General features: G+C 50.9%; 4 protein-coding genes across 4 annotated transcripts; all 4 read left to right on the top strand.

Moving 5' to 3' along the window:
• Positions 1–1,667: 1,667 nt before the first annotated feature.
• Positions 1,668–4,058, top strand: FMAN_08586 (uncharacterized protein; the record flags this gene model as incomplete). The annotated part of the gene is made up of 2 exons (XM_041835098.1): positions 1,668–1,723; positions 2,069–4,058. The coding sequence occupies 2 exons, from the start codon at positions 1,668–1,670 to the stop codon at positions 4,056–4,058; spliced, it is 2,046 nt and encodes a 681-aa protein (XP_041685295.1).
• Positions 4,059–4,983: 925 nt separating this feature from the next.
• Positions 4,984–6,265, top strand: FMAN_08587 (uncharacterized protein; the record flags this gene model as incomplete). Its single annotated transcript, XM_041835096.1, has 2 exons — positions 4,984–5,203; positions 5,259–6,265. The coding sequence occupies 2 exons, from the start codon at positions 4,984–4,986 to the stop codon at positions 6,263–6,265; spliced, it is 1,227 nt and encodes a 408-aa protein (XP_041685294.1).
• Positions 6,266–12,917: 6,652 nt separating this feature from the next.
• FMAN_08588 (uncharacterized protein) lies at positions 12,918–14,782 on the top strand (the record flags this gene model as incomplete). The annotated part of the gene is made up of 2 exons (XM_041835095.1): positions 12,918–13,350; positions 13,419–14,782. The coding sequence occupies 2 exons, from the start codon at positions 12,918–12,920 to the stop codon at positions 14,780–14,782; spliced, it is 1,797 nt and encodes a 598-aa protein (XP_041685293.1).
• Positions 14,783–16,027: 1,245 nt separating this feature from the next.
• Positions 16,028–16,963, top strand: FMAN_08589 (uncharacterized protein; the record flags this gene model as incomplete). The annotated part of the gene is made up of 1 exon (XM_041835094.1): positions 16,028–16,963. The coding sequence occupies one exon, from the start codon at positions 16,028–16,030 to the stop codon at positions 16,961–16,963; it is 936 nt and encodes a 311-aa protein (XP_041685292.1).
• Positions 16,964–17,690: the final 727 nt, after the last annotated feature.

Here is a 17,690-nt window from a genome sequence, read left to right as displayed (position 1 = left end):
TCCAGCCTTGACCCCTCAGCCCTATGCAACATAACAGTCTGCATCCTCAAGAATGCCTCGTGATGCGCCTTTTAATTGTAGGATCGAGCATTGAAACATGGATGTCACCATGATCGTCGCAATCCCTCGATTTGGGATGAACTCAATCCTCCTCCTGGTCTCGGCAGTGCGACTTTGAACTCTGACATCCCTGCTGAAGCGCCTCCAACGGTCCCTGGATCTCCCCACTACCTAGTGAGGGGAAGTTGGACAGGAGTCGATTGGTAGGGTTAGTCTTGGATTATGGATGATGGGACAAAGTGCGGCCGCTGTGAAGTGTGATGGATGGGTGGAAGGTGAGGGAAAAGTCAGTAAAAGGTCTGTCTCTCATGGCTGTTGCGTGTCTGACGATTGAGCGTGGGGGCTTCAAGTATAGGTATCTACATAGTAAGCTTCATCTTGAAACATCTGAAAAGGCTCTCGCTATGCTAAATATGACAGTTTGAGTGCCCAATGCAGCAATCGCCGGCTCTCCCAGCACTTGTTTGGGCATTATTTCTCCTCATTTGTCTTCGGAAGCAACGGCAGTTACTCTTCAAGTCTGGGCCGAGACCCGTTTCCATGCTCTAGCGGATCTCTGAGGTATCCACTACCACGCGCCATCTACTGCTAATAAATCTTGTTCTTGTTCTGGTTCTTAATTCATGACGCACTCAATATTGGAAGGATTCATTTACTTGAAACATAAACTATTATAGTAAGGCTGATTACTTTTCACATGTGCCGAATAACATGCCGTAATGTAATTTATAATAATCTCAAGTCAGCTTCTGAATGCCGTGAGGTGAGATATCAGTATCAGAATATATCATAAGTTTTTATCTTTAACCACAATAACCGCCGTATTCACACCAATCATCGCAGAACCATCCAATCAAGGAACTCTATCCCCGCTGTGATCAGACCCAGGCCCCCCTCCACAACCCGGCAGCTAAACCAAACCCATCCTGATCCATATACCGTCTCGCCTCGTTCGTCCAGCGATCAACGGAACCGCCGTTACATCTAATTGAGCTTCTAGATCCCGTTAGACACGTCAAAAAATTGCAAGTTTAGCTATCAGTCTTAAAAAGACTCAGCTCAATTCTCAAGATCATCTCCTCAAAAGTCAATTCAACGTCTGGTGGAGGTGACTAACAGAGATAAACCTTGCTTCATCTTGCTTGGCTCTCTCCACATTCGCCTTCTCCCTTTTCCCCCTGGTTCTCCTTTTAATGAATTCATTGCTTCTCTTCTTCACACGTGGGAGTAATACGTTTTCCTGGAGACTGTCGTTGTTATCATCCCACTCAATTTCGGGGTCTCACCTCATGACAAACGCCGCTGACGTTGAAAGATTCCACCGATAGGTTCTGCACTTAGGTTTGGCTTAGCCAGGTACGGCACAGCACAGCACAGTATTGGACCGGTACATCAAGGCCCGTCCCCTGTAAGCTCCAAAACCGAGTACCGAGCTGGTCCCCCCCGTCCGTTCTACTTTACCAGAACGGCTTCTCGTCTCTGCGCGAGCGGGCTTCTCCTCACACAAACGATCTTCCTTTTCGAGCCTTGAACCAACAAGCCGTGTCTATTCTGTCTTGGGGTTTTTTCGTTTTGTTTGTTGGTGGAACCCCTGGTACCTGTAAATCATGGAGATCCAGTTCTCGATCCCTATCACTGGAGGGCGATCCAACAGCTCGGCGCCGTAAGCCAGAAACCCTGTCGCACACAATATGGATGGATCCGAGCACAACTGACTGACTTTCCGTCCTGTCTTTTAGTTCTTCTTCTGGTACAGACACAGAGAGATCTGCAAATGCGACGACTTCAAGGGCCGGTACGCATCGATTTGCGCTTGAGACAAGGGCACGGCATACAAGACGAAGCTCAAGTAGAGCTCGCACGGGCTGTGCTACATGTGAGTTCGGCACATGTCTTTCGTGAGTTTGTTACTAACGGCTTCTTAGGCAAGTAAGTGTCATGCAGTTGGTCGCATGAACTCAATTCCTCGGGGTGCAGATGGCGTAAGAACGGCACTAACATCGTGAAGAAAGCGACATGTCAAATGTGACGAGACGAAACCAGCCTGTCTTAATTGTTTAAAATGGCGAGGCTCATGCGATGGTTATGGCGACGCAGCAGCTACACCCGCTGAGAGCGCCACCGAACCTCGGCCGCGCTCAACAGCCTCAAGATCAAAAGCAACGGCGAACGCTGCGACTAAATCCCGTGCAACGTCCAAGATTAAGGTTACTACGGGTTCAACGGCTGTTGTGAAAGCAAGACCACCAACGATCCCCGAAGAACCTGCAATCAACACCATCTGCTTCACAAGTAGTGAGCAGCGATCTTACTTTGATGAGTGGTCGGCTCTTAGTGTCGGGTTCCTCAGTGGGGGGCTCGGAGACTCACGATTATGGACGACTACAATGCCCCAACTTACACTACAGGAACCCTCACTGAGGTATGCCGCTATGGCAGTAGGCGCACTACGCAAAGCTTCAAATGTCGAGTTTGAAGCATCTTCGCCAGGGAATGAACTCGCGGGCGACAACAAGCACTACCTCAATGCAATTGTCTACTACTGCGAAGCTTTACAATTACAAGCCAAGGCTAGACCGACGAAAGAAGGACTACGGACAGCGATGTTGGCGTCTCTGCTGTTCATCTGCTTCGAAGCGCAACGAGGAAACATGCCAGCGGCTCTCAAGCACATCACTCACGGCTTCAGCATGTTAAATGAGCTTGCGGCTTGTACAGACAAAGCTCCCGGTCTTGTCAGAATCGCCCCTGCACCTCCAGCGCTCGTCCAGGAGATTCTTGATTGTTATAAGCCCTTGGAACTCCAGTCACGATCATTCATGGGGTCGTATAAGAAGTTCTTCTTCCCACCGAAACCGCCCGCAGTCGCCGCAAACCGGGCTCCTCCCTCACAAACGGCCAGTCCTCGTTCGGTATCGAGTCCGCCAAGTCAGCCTGGTACACCATGGGCGAACGCAACTTCAAGTCAACAGAACCCGGTTGGTCTTCCAAGTCCACAGAGTCAAGCGAGTCCGCAAGCTATGTCAGACCAGCAGACACCTCCGCGAGCGCCTCCACAAAGACCTCCGGGTATCGCGCCGTTTACAAAGCACTCGCCTTACTTCAGACCGAAGCAGACCAACATCAGTGTGATTGAAGATATGCCCGCTGTTTTCAGCACGTTGGACGAAGCGCATGGTTACTGGACATTGTTGCAGAGGCAGCTTGTGCAATACATCCCTCTTCTCACAGCGACGACAGCGCAGCTTGCTCTGACGAAAGTGAGAGATATGAAGGAACTGGAAATAAAGCTAGACAGCGTGCGACAAAACCCCAGGATCTCAAAGTTTCTGGAGGAATCCAGGCATTGGCTTCAACGATGGTCGACATCGTTCAGTCCACTCCTTCAGAGAGCACAGGACAATCGCCAGAATGATGAACAATCGTATCTGCAAGCGATCAACTTCCATATCGAGTTTCTCATCCTTTACATTTACACAGCCATGCCACGATACTCTGGTGTCGAAACAGCAAAGGACCTCACGCCACAATACCGGGAGCTGAACGCTATTGCCGAGACTCTAATCGCATCGCGTCCCAACTGTGGTTTCGCAATGGACTCAGGCTGGACATGGCCCCTCTTCGTCTCAGCATTCGGCTGCCGCGATCCGGAGGTCAAAGAAGACGCCATTCGCATTTTAGGGAAATACCCCATACGCAACGCCCTCCGCGACAGTCGTGTCTTCCGTGCCATCGCTCTGAAGAACCTCGAAGTCGAAGCTATGAACGCAATGGAGGGCGATGAAGACCAGCAGTGGTTACGACTAAGAAGGAGAGAGCTCGTCTTTGAGGATCTGGGGATGAACATTATCTTTCGGTATGCGGAGAAGAGCCAGGCCACGGGGGAGTGGGAGCTCATTGAGGAAGTGGCGGCGTTTATGGTTGGGGAGGATGGACAGTTGAACTGGCATAGACAGCCTATCTCAGAGTCGGTGTCGATTCTTTCGGGTGTTTGTTGAGGGAGTTTTGATAGGAATAGAGGAGGATTTGGATAAGGTAGATAGCAAGCGTAGGAGTTTTGGCGTGCGTGCTTTTAGGCTACGACGATGGCCAACCATGGAATCTTACGACTTGTTTTGAGAGGTGCCGGTATCCGTAATTTGATGTTATCTAGATGTGTTGAGACAGCATCAGGTGAACCTCTAGAGATGATGACGATACCAGATCAATCGTGAGGTTCGTGGTGAATTGAGCCTGTATAATATTCTCGCTAGATTGTATCTTATGCCGTAATGCTAATAAGTGCAAGCCCTGTTTTCAGTTACTTTGTTTGACCAACATTTGTTGTTCTATATTGATATCAGTTTGATGGTGTTGCTGTAATCCTTGCTCGTGCCATTCACATGTGAAATCGACAATTGGTCAACAAACACACAGCAAAACTACAATATTGAGATAACTTATGAGTAAACTGTTATTCAAGAAATACCAGCATCCTATACGAATATAATTTGAGGTCATATCTACAATTATCTGCCGTTGTTCGCACGATCATCCACCCCTTTCAACTGCCAACTTTAGGGTATCTACCTTGGCGCAGATGCCGAGGTCGTCGGCCTCAGGCACGCGCCACCTCCACATTCTGGGCGAGGCACCTGGACGGGAAGTGACGTGCCTGTGCCTCGGGGTTCGGCGGGCCAAAGCGAATCCCCAAGACCAGACCCAACGCAGCTGAGCTGAGCTGGCAGCACCTCTCTCCCACCCATTCATTCCATCATCACCGACTATCACCATCATCGTTCCTATCAACGCCGCCGATAGCGCGTCATGGCTGGCGACTGATTCCAATCCCGCCAACGACCGACTTCACGCGCGCACCGCTCCTTTAATATCGCTGTTTCCCCCTTGTCCGAGCATCGCCGACCGACTGGAGAGACGGAGAATATGGACCCTTCTCTGAAGCGCGACGTGCCTGCTTCGGCTGCGAATTCTACTACATTACCATCTGCTACGACAAATAAACAACAGAAGAAACCTTCACTCGGTCGCATTCTGTCATTACCACCCAAATGGCTGTCTACGTACGAGGAGTTCATAACCAAGAATGCCGGTCAGGTGTCGCAGATTGAGAGCGCTCTACGGAGCTTGACATATATAATTCCAGGTAAGGTTTTCTGAGGCGATGCTCAAGTTTGGGGCTGTTTCTAACGAACGTACAGGCCGCTTCCGCGACGCCGAAATCGCATCAGAGTCCATCCACTCTGGTGTCCAACTTCTATCTCTCTACCATGACTCTCTCCTTCAAAAGGCCATCGCGCGTCTGCCGATGGCGAGCATGCCATCGGCACATGCTCGATATACACGATACTGGACTCAACGGAGTGGTGCATACCGAAGAATAGCTATGTTTTTACAAATGATCATCTACACAGAGATGCTATGGGAGATGACAGCCAAACGACGAGGTGGTGAGAAGTCACGGTGGAAGGTAGTCGTGATCCTGGAAGCACTTAAGGCCTTCTGCCGTCTTCTACTCCTGCGCATCACACGGTCGCGTCCACTCGTCACGCCCGTGCTGCCTGAACGTGAGCCCATCCCTGAAGATGCGGCCGCAGATGAAGAGGAAGAGATTGCGTACCGAAGTGAAAGTGAACTCATGGACGACGTTTCGGTGAACGGCTCTGCGTCAGGATCCTCGCGGGACATGAAACCCGCGCACGAGCGTGAATGGACCATGCCCCGAACAGGAATGAGCTTACCATCATTACCAGAGGGAGGAGACATCAGCTCGTATCTGCTGGGACGCGTGCTTACAGCTGACGACATCAAACCCGCGACCAAGCTTCTCAATCAACTCCAGGGAAGTGGTCAGGGTGCTGAGATACTGCAGATCCTGTCACCGCTTATCTACGCTTCAGCCATGGCCTACAACATCAGGAGAGGTGGCGACAAGAAGAACTGGACCCCTTGGTTGATCGGCTTTGCAGTCGAGTATGCTGCCCGGCAGTTACGAGACCGAGGGCTACGAACCACATCCCTTGAGCGGGAAGAATGGAGCAAGCGTGGTTGGGCCATGGGTTGGTGGGCGATGAGGGGCGCTGCATACGAGAACATCACCAAGGGAGTCGTCGGAGGTGTAACAAAGAGAATGCCCTCCTTCATCGGTGGTATCCTTGAGGACTACGAGTACCTCTGGGAGAATTACTACTTTAGCACGAGCGCATAATGTGTACTACTCTCTGCACTCAACTTGGTTTGGAGAGCGGACCATGCTGTCTCAAGTACATTGAAGATTATACTTCGCCGAGACATTTCGGCTGACGATCTCGGCTACTGGACGTTTTGGAAACGTTTTTCTTCAAGTAAACATTACGGGGCATAGCATACGATCGGCAGATGGGCAAAGAGCGGCTAGCTATGCGAGCATTGACTTTGACTTTGATGAACACCCGATTTGGAATACAACTCTCGCGCCGGTGTTGCACGATTGCTCCTCAGCTCTGCCCGTGCGGTCTGGTCTTTCCCCAAAGCCCCAAGCCCAAGCCTAAGATCGAAAGTTGGAGCCCTCCTGTCCGATCCCATTCGGAGCGATCAGGCATAGTGTTTCTCTGATCGTCCCTGATCGGGTTTTGGGCTTCCATCTCTGGGTGGTGCGGGTGTCCAAGATGGGCGATTGCAAGGGTTCGCACGGACGAGAGCACAAACCTGACGATCAGTTACACCTTGATCACTGTACGAGTTATTTTTTGTCTCTATCTCTTCTTTCTATAGTTTAATAAGGAAACGAAATGTAATCATCCAAGAAAAGTAACGGCGAACTAGGATCGGGACTAGAAAATCGGTGACGTTTTAGTGGAAAGGGGGTGGAGCGGGGGGTAGGCCAAGTGAAGGCAAGCGAATGGAACTCAACTCGAGCCAGCCCGACTCCAGTGCGCGTGGCAGTGCTCGGCCGAGAACATGAACCCCCTGTAGATGGAACGGTACCTTACAGCGTAGGATCCGTAAGAAGGAGGGAGAGAAGACCCCGATTCCGTTCGGCTCTCTGCAGCTTTTGCACGGCCAAAGACCTGCGATAGAGAAAGACGGAGGTGCCGGGGTGTGGAGGAGGAGGTGGCGCACTCGGAGCCGGTGCGTTTGGAGGCTGGTTTCATGTTGATTTGGAGGAGCGTGCAGTGGGCTGTTGTGTGTGTTCAACAGTCTTTTCCCTCCTCCTCTGTTGTTGAGAATCTTTTCAGCTGAAAAAAAGAGACAACATCTTCTCGAAAGAGACGGTGAACGAATTGCCGGAAATGTTATCTCGCAAAAAAACGTGGTGCTACTCGGTCCCTTGCATGCAATACATATTTGCCCTTTTATATATACCAAACGGGCAGGGTATAGACGGTATATTGCTCCTTTGGTATAGAAACGTTCTGTTCCCGAGCAAGGTTTGTCAAGGTACCATGCTTAAAAAAATCCCTTTATCCCCTATTTCTTACCGTGCCTCTGTCTCTTTTATCTCCGGGCTATCTCAGCTGGGTAATTGTGTGCTGCGCGGTGCGTAGGTACCCGCGCCAAGGATGGTGAAACGTTTGACGTTGTGGTTTTTTCTGTGAAGAGGGGGCTGAACGGGAAATGCGGGAGGACTAAAAAGCAACGATACAATTAAAAATACCTAAACGCAGACAGACGTACGAAGTACACAGAGCTTATGACAAGGAAGAGTTTTGGTCGACGTGGGACAGTGACAGTGATACACAGTGTCCATGTTTAAACATAGAAACACGAACCCAAGAAATGGGCTAGAAAAGGGTCTTGAGCGACATGCTTGTTGCATATGATCTGCTTTTAATGCTGGAATACGAAATGGGATCCGCAAATGAATCATGCTGTGGATATGTGCCTAAGGAGATTTTAGCCGTCACTGAAGAACACAAGCAGGCCAAGCTAGACACAATGGCTGCATAAGTGTCTCTGATAGAGCGGAACTCGACGAGAAATCGTCAATCAATTCTCGTGACTTTGTGCCCTTGAGTGAAATTAAAAGCACAGACCCTGAGTCTCGGCGACCATGCCAAGAACATGATAGCGTCGTTGATCGGTTCATGTGATGATGATGATATGTAACCTCTGGTCCCTGACTAGAACAGATATGGATAAACTTTCATGGACCAGTAACGATGCGACCATGAAAAATATAACTCTATACGCGGGTGAGCAATATCGCGAACTGTGGGTAATGAGATGTTTGCTAGTCTATGTAATCGGCACCAAGAGAGCGTTTGTCAGGCGGGATGCAACTCTAACATCGTCATCATCAAGGTTCTCGACCTCTCTGGATCGTCATGGTTGCTTTTCTGTCTGTCGGTCAGAATGGCCATGCCATGCTCAACGGCGAAAGGGGGCGGGACATGGGGAGTCGTGATACGCGAAATGATGCACGTAAGAGCGAGCGGGCTTCTCGAACTTGAACAGTGCGTGAGTGACCCAAACTTTACTGGAAGTTAGTTAGCTTCTGGCTAATCTCCCAGCCAAGACAAGTTTTTGATGATTTGACAGCAGCGGGATATTTCCTTTTGTTGCGGATACAGTACTTAGATGCAGATGCAGATGCAGACAACCGAGCTGAGGCTGTTGTGTTTGTTCGGTTGGGCTCGTTTAAGTCCGGGTTTGTCTTCGTCCTGACAAGAGTCAGGCAATTTCCACATGTGCCGCGCCAGTAAAAGCTTACCCCTGTGCTGGGACGCATTAAAGACCCTAGTCATCATGTTGCTTGCTTGCTTAATGCCCCGGGGAACTTCAATTACAGTGCTGAGAGGCACAGGTCAATTCGCCTCGCTCGAAAAAAAGGGAGCAGACGAAAACACAAACTGAATGAGGGTCCTGCCTTTACCTGGCCTGTCGTTCGTTGCGGGTGGAGAGGCCAAGACGGGAGGAGATAGGTAAGCGATGACGATGATGACAGCGGCGATCCAGGGGTTGAGAAGAGCTAGAGTTATCCGACTCACTCGCTCACTGTAGCTTCTGTATAGCAGATCCAACCACAACGTTACTCGTCTGCCCCTTGCGTTTCTCTCTTCTCTGGTTTGATTTGATTAGAAACCAGTCCGGGCTGATGGAAGAGGCGTCAAGGTGCGACGTTGAGTTGCAGACACGATGGTGCCATAAATCACTACAGGTCAGAAAGGCTAGCCCAGTCCAGTCCAGTCGCTCAACCAAACCCAACCCCGACCCCGACCCCCAGCTCCAGCCTCAGCTTCAGACCCAGCCACAGGCTTCATCATCCTAGAAGCTTTGAAATCGAGCTGTAATCCGGATGTTGAATGCTGACCTGGCCGAAGTGAATTATCGTTACCTGGTCATTTGTAACTTGAATGAATGGTCTTGGCCCGGCACATGTCATGATCCATGCCTGGATTCGACAAGTCGCTGTAACCCAACAGCGGAACTCTTTTCAGCGTAACAACCAACCCTTTAAAGAGACCCTCTGCTAGGTACAGTAATTATTCTTTTCTTCTTTTCGGTCGCTACCCATGTTCATATAGAGCCACGGACACGACATCATTCGAGCCAAGGATGTTGCTCCTTTTCTTGTCGGGGCCTTCCCCTCGGACCTATACCTGCAGTGGCTGATTGGCGGAAAACCGTTTCGAAACGCTCGACGGGCGGCGTCGACGGTTACCTTCTGTCTCATTCCAGTGCACAGTAAACTCTTCTCTGCCTGGCTAGGCTGGCCGTTTTGGATCGCGACCCTTGAATTGATGGCTGTTGGCTTTACCCAATGTTCCTTGCCGTTGGTGTTTCAGGTGAGCATAAGCTGTTACAGCGCGGGTTCCGGGTTCGAGCCAGATCAGATCAGCATTCCGCCCAGAAAGGCTGGAAGCACGTTTTGACCTGGGTGGCTTGAAGAACTGTGCCTTTACAGCGTACGGGACCTGCGGGTAGCCAAAATTAAATTGATCTGATTGACTGAATCAATCCCAGAGATTGCCAGAAAAACGTGGTAATCCCTATCATCGTCAGCTAGCAAAAACAGCTCTGATAACAGGGGACGTGCCACGGAGTATCCTACCTTGATCGAGCCAAACCCCGGAGCAAAGAGAAGGGATTTGGAAATAGACAGCCCAGGATCAGCAACCGGGCTCTTTAGCACAAGGACGCTTGGGCAGAGGGCGCCGCCTTATTGTATCGTTCATGGGCGATGGATCTTTCCTCTGTGGATCATATGCCATGCTCGTGTCATGGGAAATTCGCATTCTGAACAGCTTCATTACGGCCATTACGGGCTTCCTTCTCTCAATGACAGATAGGACTCTCGCTTCTCGGTCTCCCGAACACGACCCCATGTCGATTCTTGTCGCTCTGTGCCTGCAGCCGATGCGCGGGACAGGGGCAATCAATCCTATTTGCTTGATTAGCCAAGAACGAGACATTGCATTGAAGCGACAACGCAACTTGAACACAAGCAGAGGGACAGGTAATTGAATTGCTATCTTTAGAGTCAATATGTGGTGAAACACAGGTCTTTCTGTGTTTGTATGGCTACAGCACACACTGATACACCATCACGAGATGTTTTGGCTCAGGTAGGCTGGCTGTCATGTCACAAGTGAGCTGGCGCCTTTTCTGTCGCTGGCTGTTTTGACTCAAAGCTCCCGCCATCCATCGTTCTTGGGATTGATTGACTGCCAGGACCTGGTTCTGAACCCCCGGCTCCTGTTGGCTTGGTGCTTGGCTTGGCTTCTGGTCTTGGCTAGGCCGGTTTCTGCTGCAAGACCCCCTGTCCTGGCTCCTTGGCTCGTCATTGACCCCTGGTGCCGCTTCGACCCAAACAGAACAAGGATGTGCCTGTCTCGTCGCCCATCAGGTCCCGCCTGTCGGTCGACGGCGCGAGAGAGGGGAGATCTCGTTGTCATGACGCTCTAAACAGAGAGATGAGATCGTGATGTGTTGAGAGACGAGGCAAGATGGAGAGGGATAGGGATGGGGAGGGGGATGGAGGAGAAAGGCGAGATCGTCGCTGTTTGCTTAGTAGAGCGGTTATCGAAACGAATCGACGGGAGCCATTCAGATGATGACAGTAGCGCTCTCCATTACATTACTTCGACAGTACAACGGCTTCATCCGCGAATAGGGACTTCGGTAGTGAAGCACAACGTGCTGTAAGGTAAGCAGGCGTACATTGGCAATGCAGTCACGGCCAGTCAATAGGATCCTTCCTGTACGTCACGTCACTATTCAACTGTACCTGTCGATTTTATCTCCTACCTTATCCTTGATCTTTCCTCGATCCCATCCCCCGGATCATTTTCTCCTCCTCCACATCATCCATAGCTTCTCTCACTCACTCACTCACTCATCCTCTCCCGTCGTTTTATCTACACTCTCACACGGAGAATAGGCTCTTCTATTTTTGGGGAAGCTTGTTCACCCGACACGGGTAGTGAGTGAGTACTCGATCTTGGATTCCCGTTTCTCTTCATTTCCACATGGGAAACCATCGCGGCTCGTCATTAATCATTAATTTTTGTGAAACTCTGGCTCAAGAGCCGGACAACACGGGACGGGGCTAGATACAGCAGAAAAAAAAAGGAACAGGCCCCCAAAAAGACCGCAACAGCAAGGTACCCGAACCTAACCAAAGTGGTTCCCCATTTTAAACACCAGGGACAATTTTGGTTGGTTCAAGCTCTATTTTTCGACCCCATTTGCTCCTTTCTAGGTTCTGCCCCAGTCCCAGTCTCGTGGGTGTCTGTTCTTTTTGGGGCAGTCAGTCAGCCAGACAGTCATTGAATTGAATTGAGTGAGTGAGTGAGCGAGCGAGCGAGCAAGTGGTGCCAGAATCACAAACCGACGACGCCTCAAGCACGGGCTCCAATTCGGGCCCGCCCCCCTTCTTCAGTGCGACAAGCTCCTTCCAGCACCAGCGATAGCGCACTGCTTAGCTGTCGACAGCCGCAATTACAGCAGCAGCACAGAGCTACACAGACCAATTTTGTCGCACCCCCTAAACACTAGGGCACCTACCTACGGAGTACGATCAAAACACAAAAAGGCATACAAAACACCAAAGGCGATCATTAATTAGTCGGAGAAATATCCTGGCTACACTACACGCCCCTTTCCCTTTCTGATCTCTCTCTGCCCCATCAGCAAGCAAGCATCGTTCCGTCTTCTCTCCCCCCATCAGCCACTGATCTCTCAATCTACGGCGGATACTGTGCTTGTACCGAACGACCAGGACCCAGTGTCTAGGAAGACTCCAGCACCAGCACCCCTAGTCTAGCTTCTTCCTCACTCCCACTCTCCCACTCCTACGAGAGAGAGGCACTCCCTGTAAAGTACCTGACTGAGCAAGCCTGTACCAACCAACGCTTGTCGTTGTCGCTGTCGCTGTCGCCGCGGCCTGCGCCTACTCCTACACTACCCTCTCCATCCCCCATCATCTTCCATCCTCTCCCGTCGTCGTCTCTTCACAACTCCAAGCTAACCGTCACCAACCTTTTTTTCTTTCGTTTCTCTCTTGTTTCTTTTGCTTCATATCCACTCTCGCTCAAAGGTCTTGGGACCTTAAACTCTCGCTTTTGTCCTTCGTTGTTCAATCGTTCCCGAAATCTGACGGAACCAACTCATTCGCTACCTTACCCCGTATTATCCATCAGCTCATCATCCATCGACTTCAACCACATTCGCTTCAACAACCGCGTTATATCCAACACAAAGTTTAAAACCAGCTGACGAAACTCGAATATCATCGCATTGCTCATCTTGATTCACCTCGAATTTCCGAATTTCCCTCCATGTGAGCGGAGCCCATGGACCCAAGACAGAACCAGAATCAGCGACACTCAAGTCAGACCAGCAGCCCTCAACAGCATTTCGATTTCCAACAGCACAACATGTCGCAGCAACCGAGTCCTTCGCCTCAGCAGTCTCACGACGCGAACCCTCAGGATGTTCTCGCCGAGGCCCGTAAGAACCTCCAGGTCCTGATTGACTCAGGCATGTCCAAGGAGCTTCTCCACCAGCTGGTCGATGGCGGCCATGGCCTCAACTTGAACCTCAGCGCGATGACAGCCATGCAAGCCATGCCTACGATTCCTTCTCAACCTCAGCAGACTCCCTTTAGCCAGCAACCTCCCAACCCGAGTCAAACGGCCCCTACTGCTTCGCTTGCTCCGCCACCACCCATGCGATGCCCTCCTCCGCCTCCTGTTGCCTCCAATGGCCCCAGTATCCAGACAGTGACGACGACCCCCAATAGCGTTTCATCCACCTCCACGACCCCCTTGGCCGAGATTAAGCATGAAATCACCTCCGAGGACATGAACTGTACGTGAAGCTTGCCCAACAACGAAGCCTTAGCCCCGGGAAACTTGCTAACATTGATGCTAATAAAGTTCCCAACTCAGCCATGTTTCTTCCCCCTCAAGCTGCGTTTAGCCATCGCCCTCGCATCTCCGTTTCGTCGACGAGCTCCGGTTCTTCTGGACATGCTTCCATCTGGTCGACAAACTCGGGACAGTCTTCGATGTCTTGGCAGTCCGCCTCTACTTGCAACCGATCTCAGGCGCCGCTCCCTATTCCCCCTTCCAGCTCCTTGAACGGACTCGGTCCCATGAGTGCCCCGGTCGGCACAGCTGGAAAGACCAACATTTATTGGTGCACCTCGTGTGAGACCAGCTTCAAGCGCAAGTACGACTGGAAGCGCCACGAGGATGAGTTTCACGAGCGCTGGCGCAAGTATCCTTGTCCCGAGCCTGGATGTAACCGCAGCTTCTGGGGCTCCAACTCGTTCAATCAGCATCACAAGCAGTGCCACGGGTGCAAAACTTGCCCTCATGCCGAAAAGGTGGTCAAGTTCCTCCGAAAGCGCAAGTACTGGGCTTGCGGCTTCTGCTCTGCCCTTCACCCTGCCCGAGAGCGCCACGTCGAACACGTTGCTCGACACTTCGAGTCGGGTATGACAAAGGGTGACTGGATGCATTCCCGTGTTGTGTATGGTCTCCTCCATCAGCCTCTGATCCACGAGGCTTGGGATGCATTGGTTGTGAGCAAGCAGGCCGAGTATAACGGCCGACGACCCCAGTTCAGTTGGCACCCAAGCAAGACTGGCCGTGCCCAAGGTTTCCTCGAGAATGAGAACCCCGGCCAACTCCAGGACCTGCTTGAGTTCTTCTCTGGAGATGAAGGTGAAGCTCAGTATATTGTCAGCGCTGCGTACAACCTAGCCGATATCGTTCTTACCTCGGCACCAATTCCCTCTCCTCAATACTCACACGCCAGTCTTGGACCCCAGGGCTTTACACACGACCCACGAATGTCGTTTATGCCGCTGCCTACCCAGGGCCACGCAGGTCATCAGTCTCTGATGCCTTCACCTGACCCTCAGCAGACCCAATTCAACACGCCGTTCCGAAACACGATAATGGTGCCTTCCCAGCAATTCCCCTCACCCTCAAGACCGTCACCAGACTCTTCGTCCCACTCACCGATGGGACCTTCAACATCGCCGTTGATGCCGCCACCAGCGCCTTCTCCGCTCGAGAAGCGTGAGCTGCCACCACCCCCTCACTCACAGGGCCACGACGCTGGTGAGTCAATGATGGACTTTGAGTACTCGCCAGCAGCACCGCCTGTTTTGTTTGACGACTGGGAGAGTCTCACAGGCTCTGTTGTCGAGCAGCCCGGCCAGCAGCATGACGGTGCCACAAGTGGCTGGGGAATGGTGCAATATTTCAATGACCCTCGCGTTACCTCATGAGCTTAAGCTAGCCACACACAACACACTCTTTGACTTTTGGACATAACTGAGCCATCTGATTTGCTAGCCCAGTTTTGGGTTCCCCCACGTTTTCCTTGAATCGAATCAACAACAACCCTTGCGGACCTCTTGGTGTTCCTGCAAGCATTTTCCTTTTTTGTTTTTCCTTAGTAGATAATGATAATACCCCTTCATCGAGACGACAGGTGAGGGCATCTGGATTGTTTTTTTATCTTGTCACGGCAGGCTGAAAGAAATGTATTGGGCTTATCATGTCCTGGTCCTGGATCAAAAAGGTGGAGTTGGGTGATGCAGCTGTCCTGTCGTCCTTTGTTTCCTTTTATGTCATTGATGGATGAGAATATATGGGAGTAACTTGGGTTGGTGGATTGAATAGGGACAAAAACCGGTGGTTAGTGAGTGAGGAAGTGTGTACTGGCATTGAGATTGGTGCGCATTTACAGCGACGCTGAAGAGCCATATGCTGTAAGATAGGATATGATAGGAAGAGAGAGAAGCAAGCAAGAAAGGAATAGAGAACCCGGAAGGGACGGATTTGAATGAATGAGTGCGTCAGAGGCTGAAATATATGGGATTGATTTGAGGAATGTAGGGGAAATGAGGCGGTGTCTGAGACAACTGGGCTGGCATGTACTGTACCTTGTGCAGGTAGGGCTTTGGCTAGGGAGATGTATGTCTTGGATCTATTTAGGTGCATGTAGATATAGTCACGAGTTACGATGCGTTGAGCTGTAATACACATTGAGTTTTTACTTTGATCTTGAAGCTACAGTCCGACCATGATGAGATAGATGGCTGAGTTGGCGGGGAGTCGAATAGTCTTCGCTTGGCAAGACTCTTCTACGGCGTACAAGTGAATGATGAAGTCATTATATGAACTCTTTGGCCGCCGGAACAGAGCATGCAAGATGCGCAGGTGAAGATAGTGGGCTTGTTTGTTCACACCTCGTGGCTGTGCGCCTTTGTTTATTCACTTGGTGGTGTACATGGGTGAAGACAGTGGTGACAGTCTCATGTACACCATCAAAGTCCATTATTGTTCCTGAATATCGACTTTTCATGAGTAGCTATATAACCAAGATGATCTTACCTCACGGCATGTCATCTTCTCCCATCACCGTCAGCAGCTTTGAGAATTATCACAGTAATAGATATCGTACCTCAGATAGTCTTCGTCTTCACTAACAAACCAACACAACAAAACACCAGGGCCCTTCACCCATCATGTCCAGACACAGCAAGCGCTCAACCCGCAAAGTCGGCTTCCTAGATGCCCTAGGTCAATGGACAATGGGTCCCTCTCTCAATCGCACTCGCAGCTCCCGCTGCCGTCGTCACCCACGCAGTACATCAGCAACCCGCGAAGCTCGTCTCGCAAACGCCCCAAAAGATCTTAGCCTCACAGCTCGTCAATGGCGTCAATACGCTGACGTCCCTCCTGAGCCACAAGATGAGTGCGACTGCAGTGACTGCGGTGAGGACCATTCTGACGATGAGCAGAAGCCGCTTGTGAGTGCGGAGCCGGTGCAGAGGATCTGTTCCAAGTGGTCGCACTCTGAGGGGTCGGCGTTCACGCGCGAGCCGGCGCCTGTTCATAGAGATTCGGGGCTGAATCGGATTCTGGGGAGGGTTGAGGCTGAGATGGCGGAGGAGCAGAGGCTTAGACATCGGGTGAGTTATGATGCTGATAATGATGCGCTGTTTGCGAATATTCCTCGGCGGGATCAGAGGAGTCCAGGTGAGATTATAGTCCACCGTCATCGTCTCGGCGACGGAGAGGACTTTCTCGCAGTTGAGACCTTTGGACACGGTGATTCAAGCCATCGCGACACAGACGTTCAGTCCGTACGCTCATCGCAGTTCTTCCTGAACCCTCGTGAAGCACCCCCCGTTCCTCAAGATGACTGGCCCTCATCACTTCAGCATGTCCCCGAGAGCACAAAGACTAGAATTCAGTCTTGGAGGGACTGCGTCAAGGACGGGCCGGAGCCGGAGCCTTCGGTGTTTGGGGGCAGTAATGCTCCGACGGTTTGGCCGGGGAGTGGAGAGACGGTTGTGCCGGATGATAGCCTTACGGAGGTTGTTGTGCGGAATAGTCGGGGGTCTTCGTGGAGAGAATCGAAGAGTGGTGGGAGTAGACGATATTCGGGGAGGAAGTGAGTAGCTGAGAGAAGATGAGTGAGTGAGAGGTGAGATTGGAGTTTGGCTAAGTCATTGGTGTAAGTCAGAGATAGCGAGAGAGAGAGAGAGAGATGGTAAGTAAGTATTGATAGCTACGCCTTTGTGAGAGACCTAGACTGACCCTTGAGTGGTAAGTACAATAATAAATTCCCTTTGTCTGTAATATTTATCTGATACTGATTTGATGCTGAGTGATGTGATTGTAGTGATTGTAGTGATTGTAAGTGGGTGGCCTCAGCTGACGGTGATTGATGCATCAGGCTGATAGACTCGACCTCAATGCTCATGGTTCTCTATTTTCATAGGAGGTTGTAGACAATCATTTCAATTGATAGGAATATATCATTTGCTGAAGTGATTGAGCAATAAATAGAAAGAGATATTACATACTCCGTAGTAAAGGCCGACTTACACCAACACCTCAAGACCCTGAACTTGCCCCTGGCCCCCTTGCCTCGGCTCCACATTGTACCGCATATCACTAAGACACATCGGGCCATCTCCATCTCCATCTCCAACTCCAATTAAACGCGACGCGCGAAGGGAGCTTCCAAACTTATTAAACTTGGACCTTTATACATCACGGCCCCGCAGTTTGCAACGACTGACACCACATCCTACCCTTGCCCTCTATACCTATGACATCTTGGCTTCAAATACCCTGAGCTTCTTCTCTGGTCTCTCGCGACTGCTTACCAAGCTTCAA

Source organism: Fusarium mangiferae (genome assembly GCF_900044065.1).
Source record: "Fusarium mangiferae strain MRC7560 genome assembly, contig: FMAN_scaffold009, whole genome shotgun sequence".
In the NCBI taxonomy this organism is placed as follows: domain Eukaryota; kingdom Fungi; phylum Ascomycota; class Sordariomycetes; order Hypocreales; family Nectriaceae; genus Fusarium; species Fusarium mangiferae.
The sequence above is the reverse complement of the archived record's forward strand: the minus strand, read 5'-3'. Positions and strand labels throughout refer to the sequence as shown.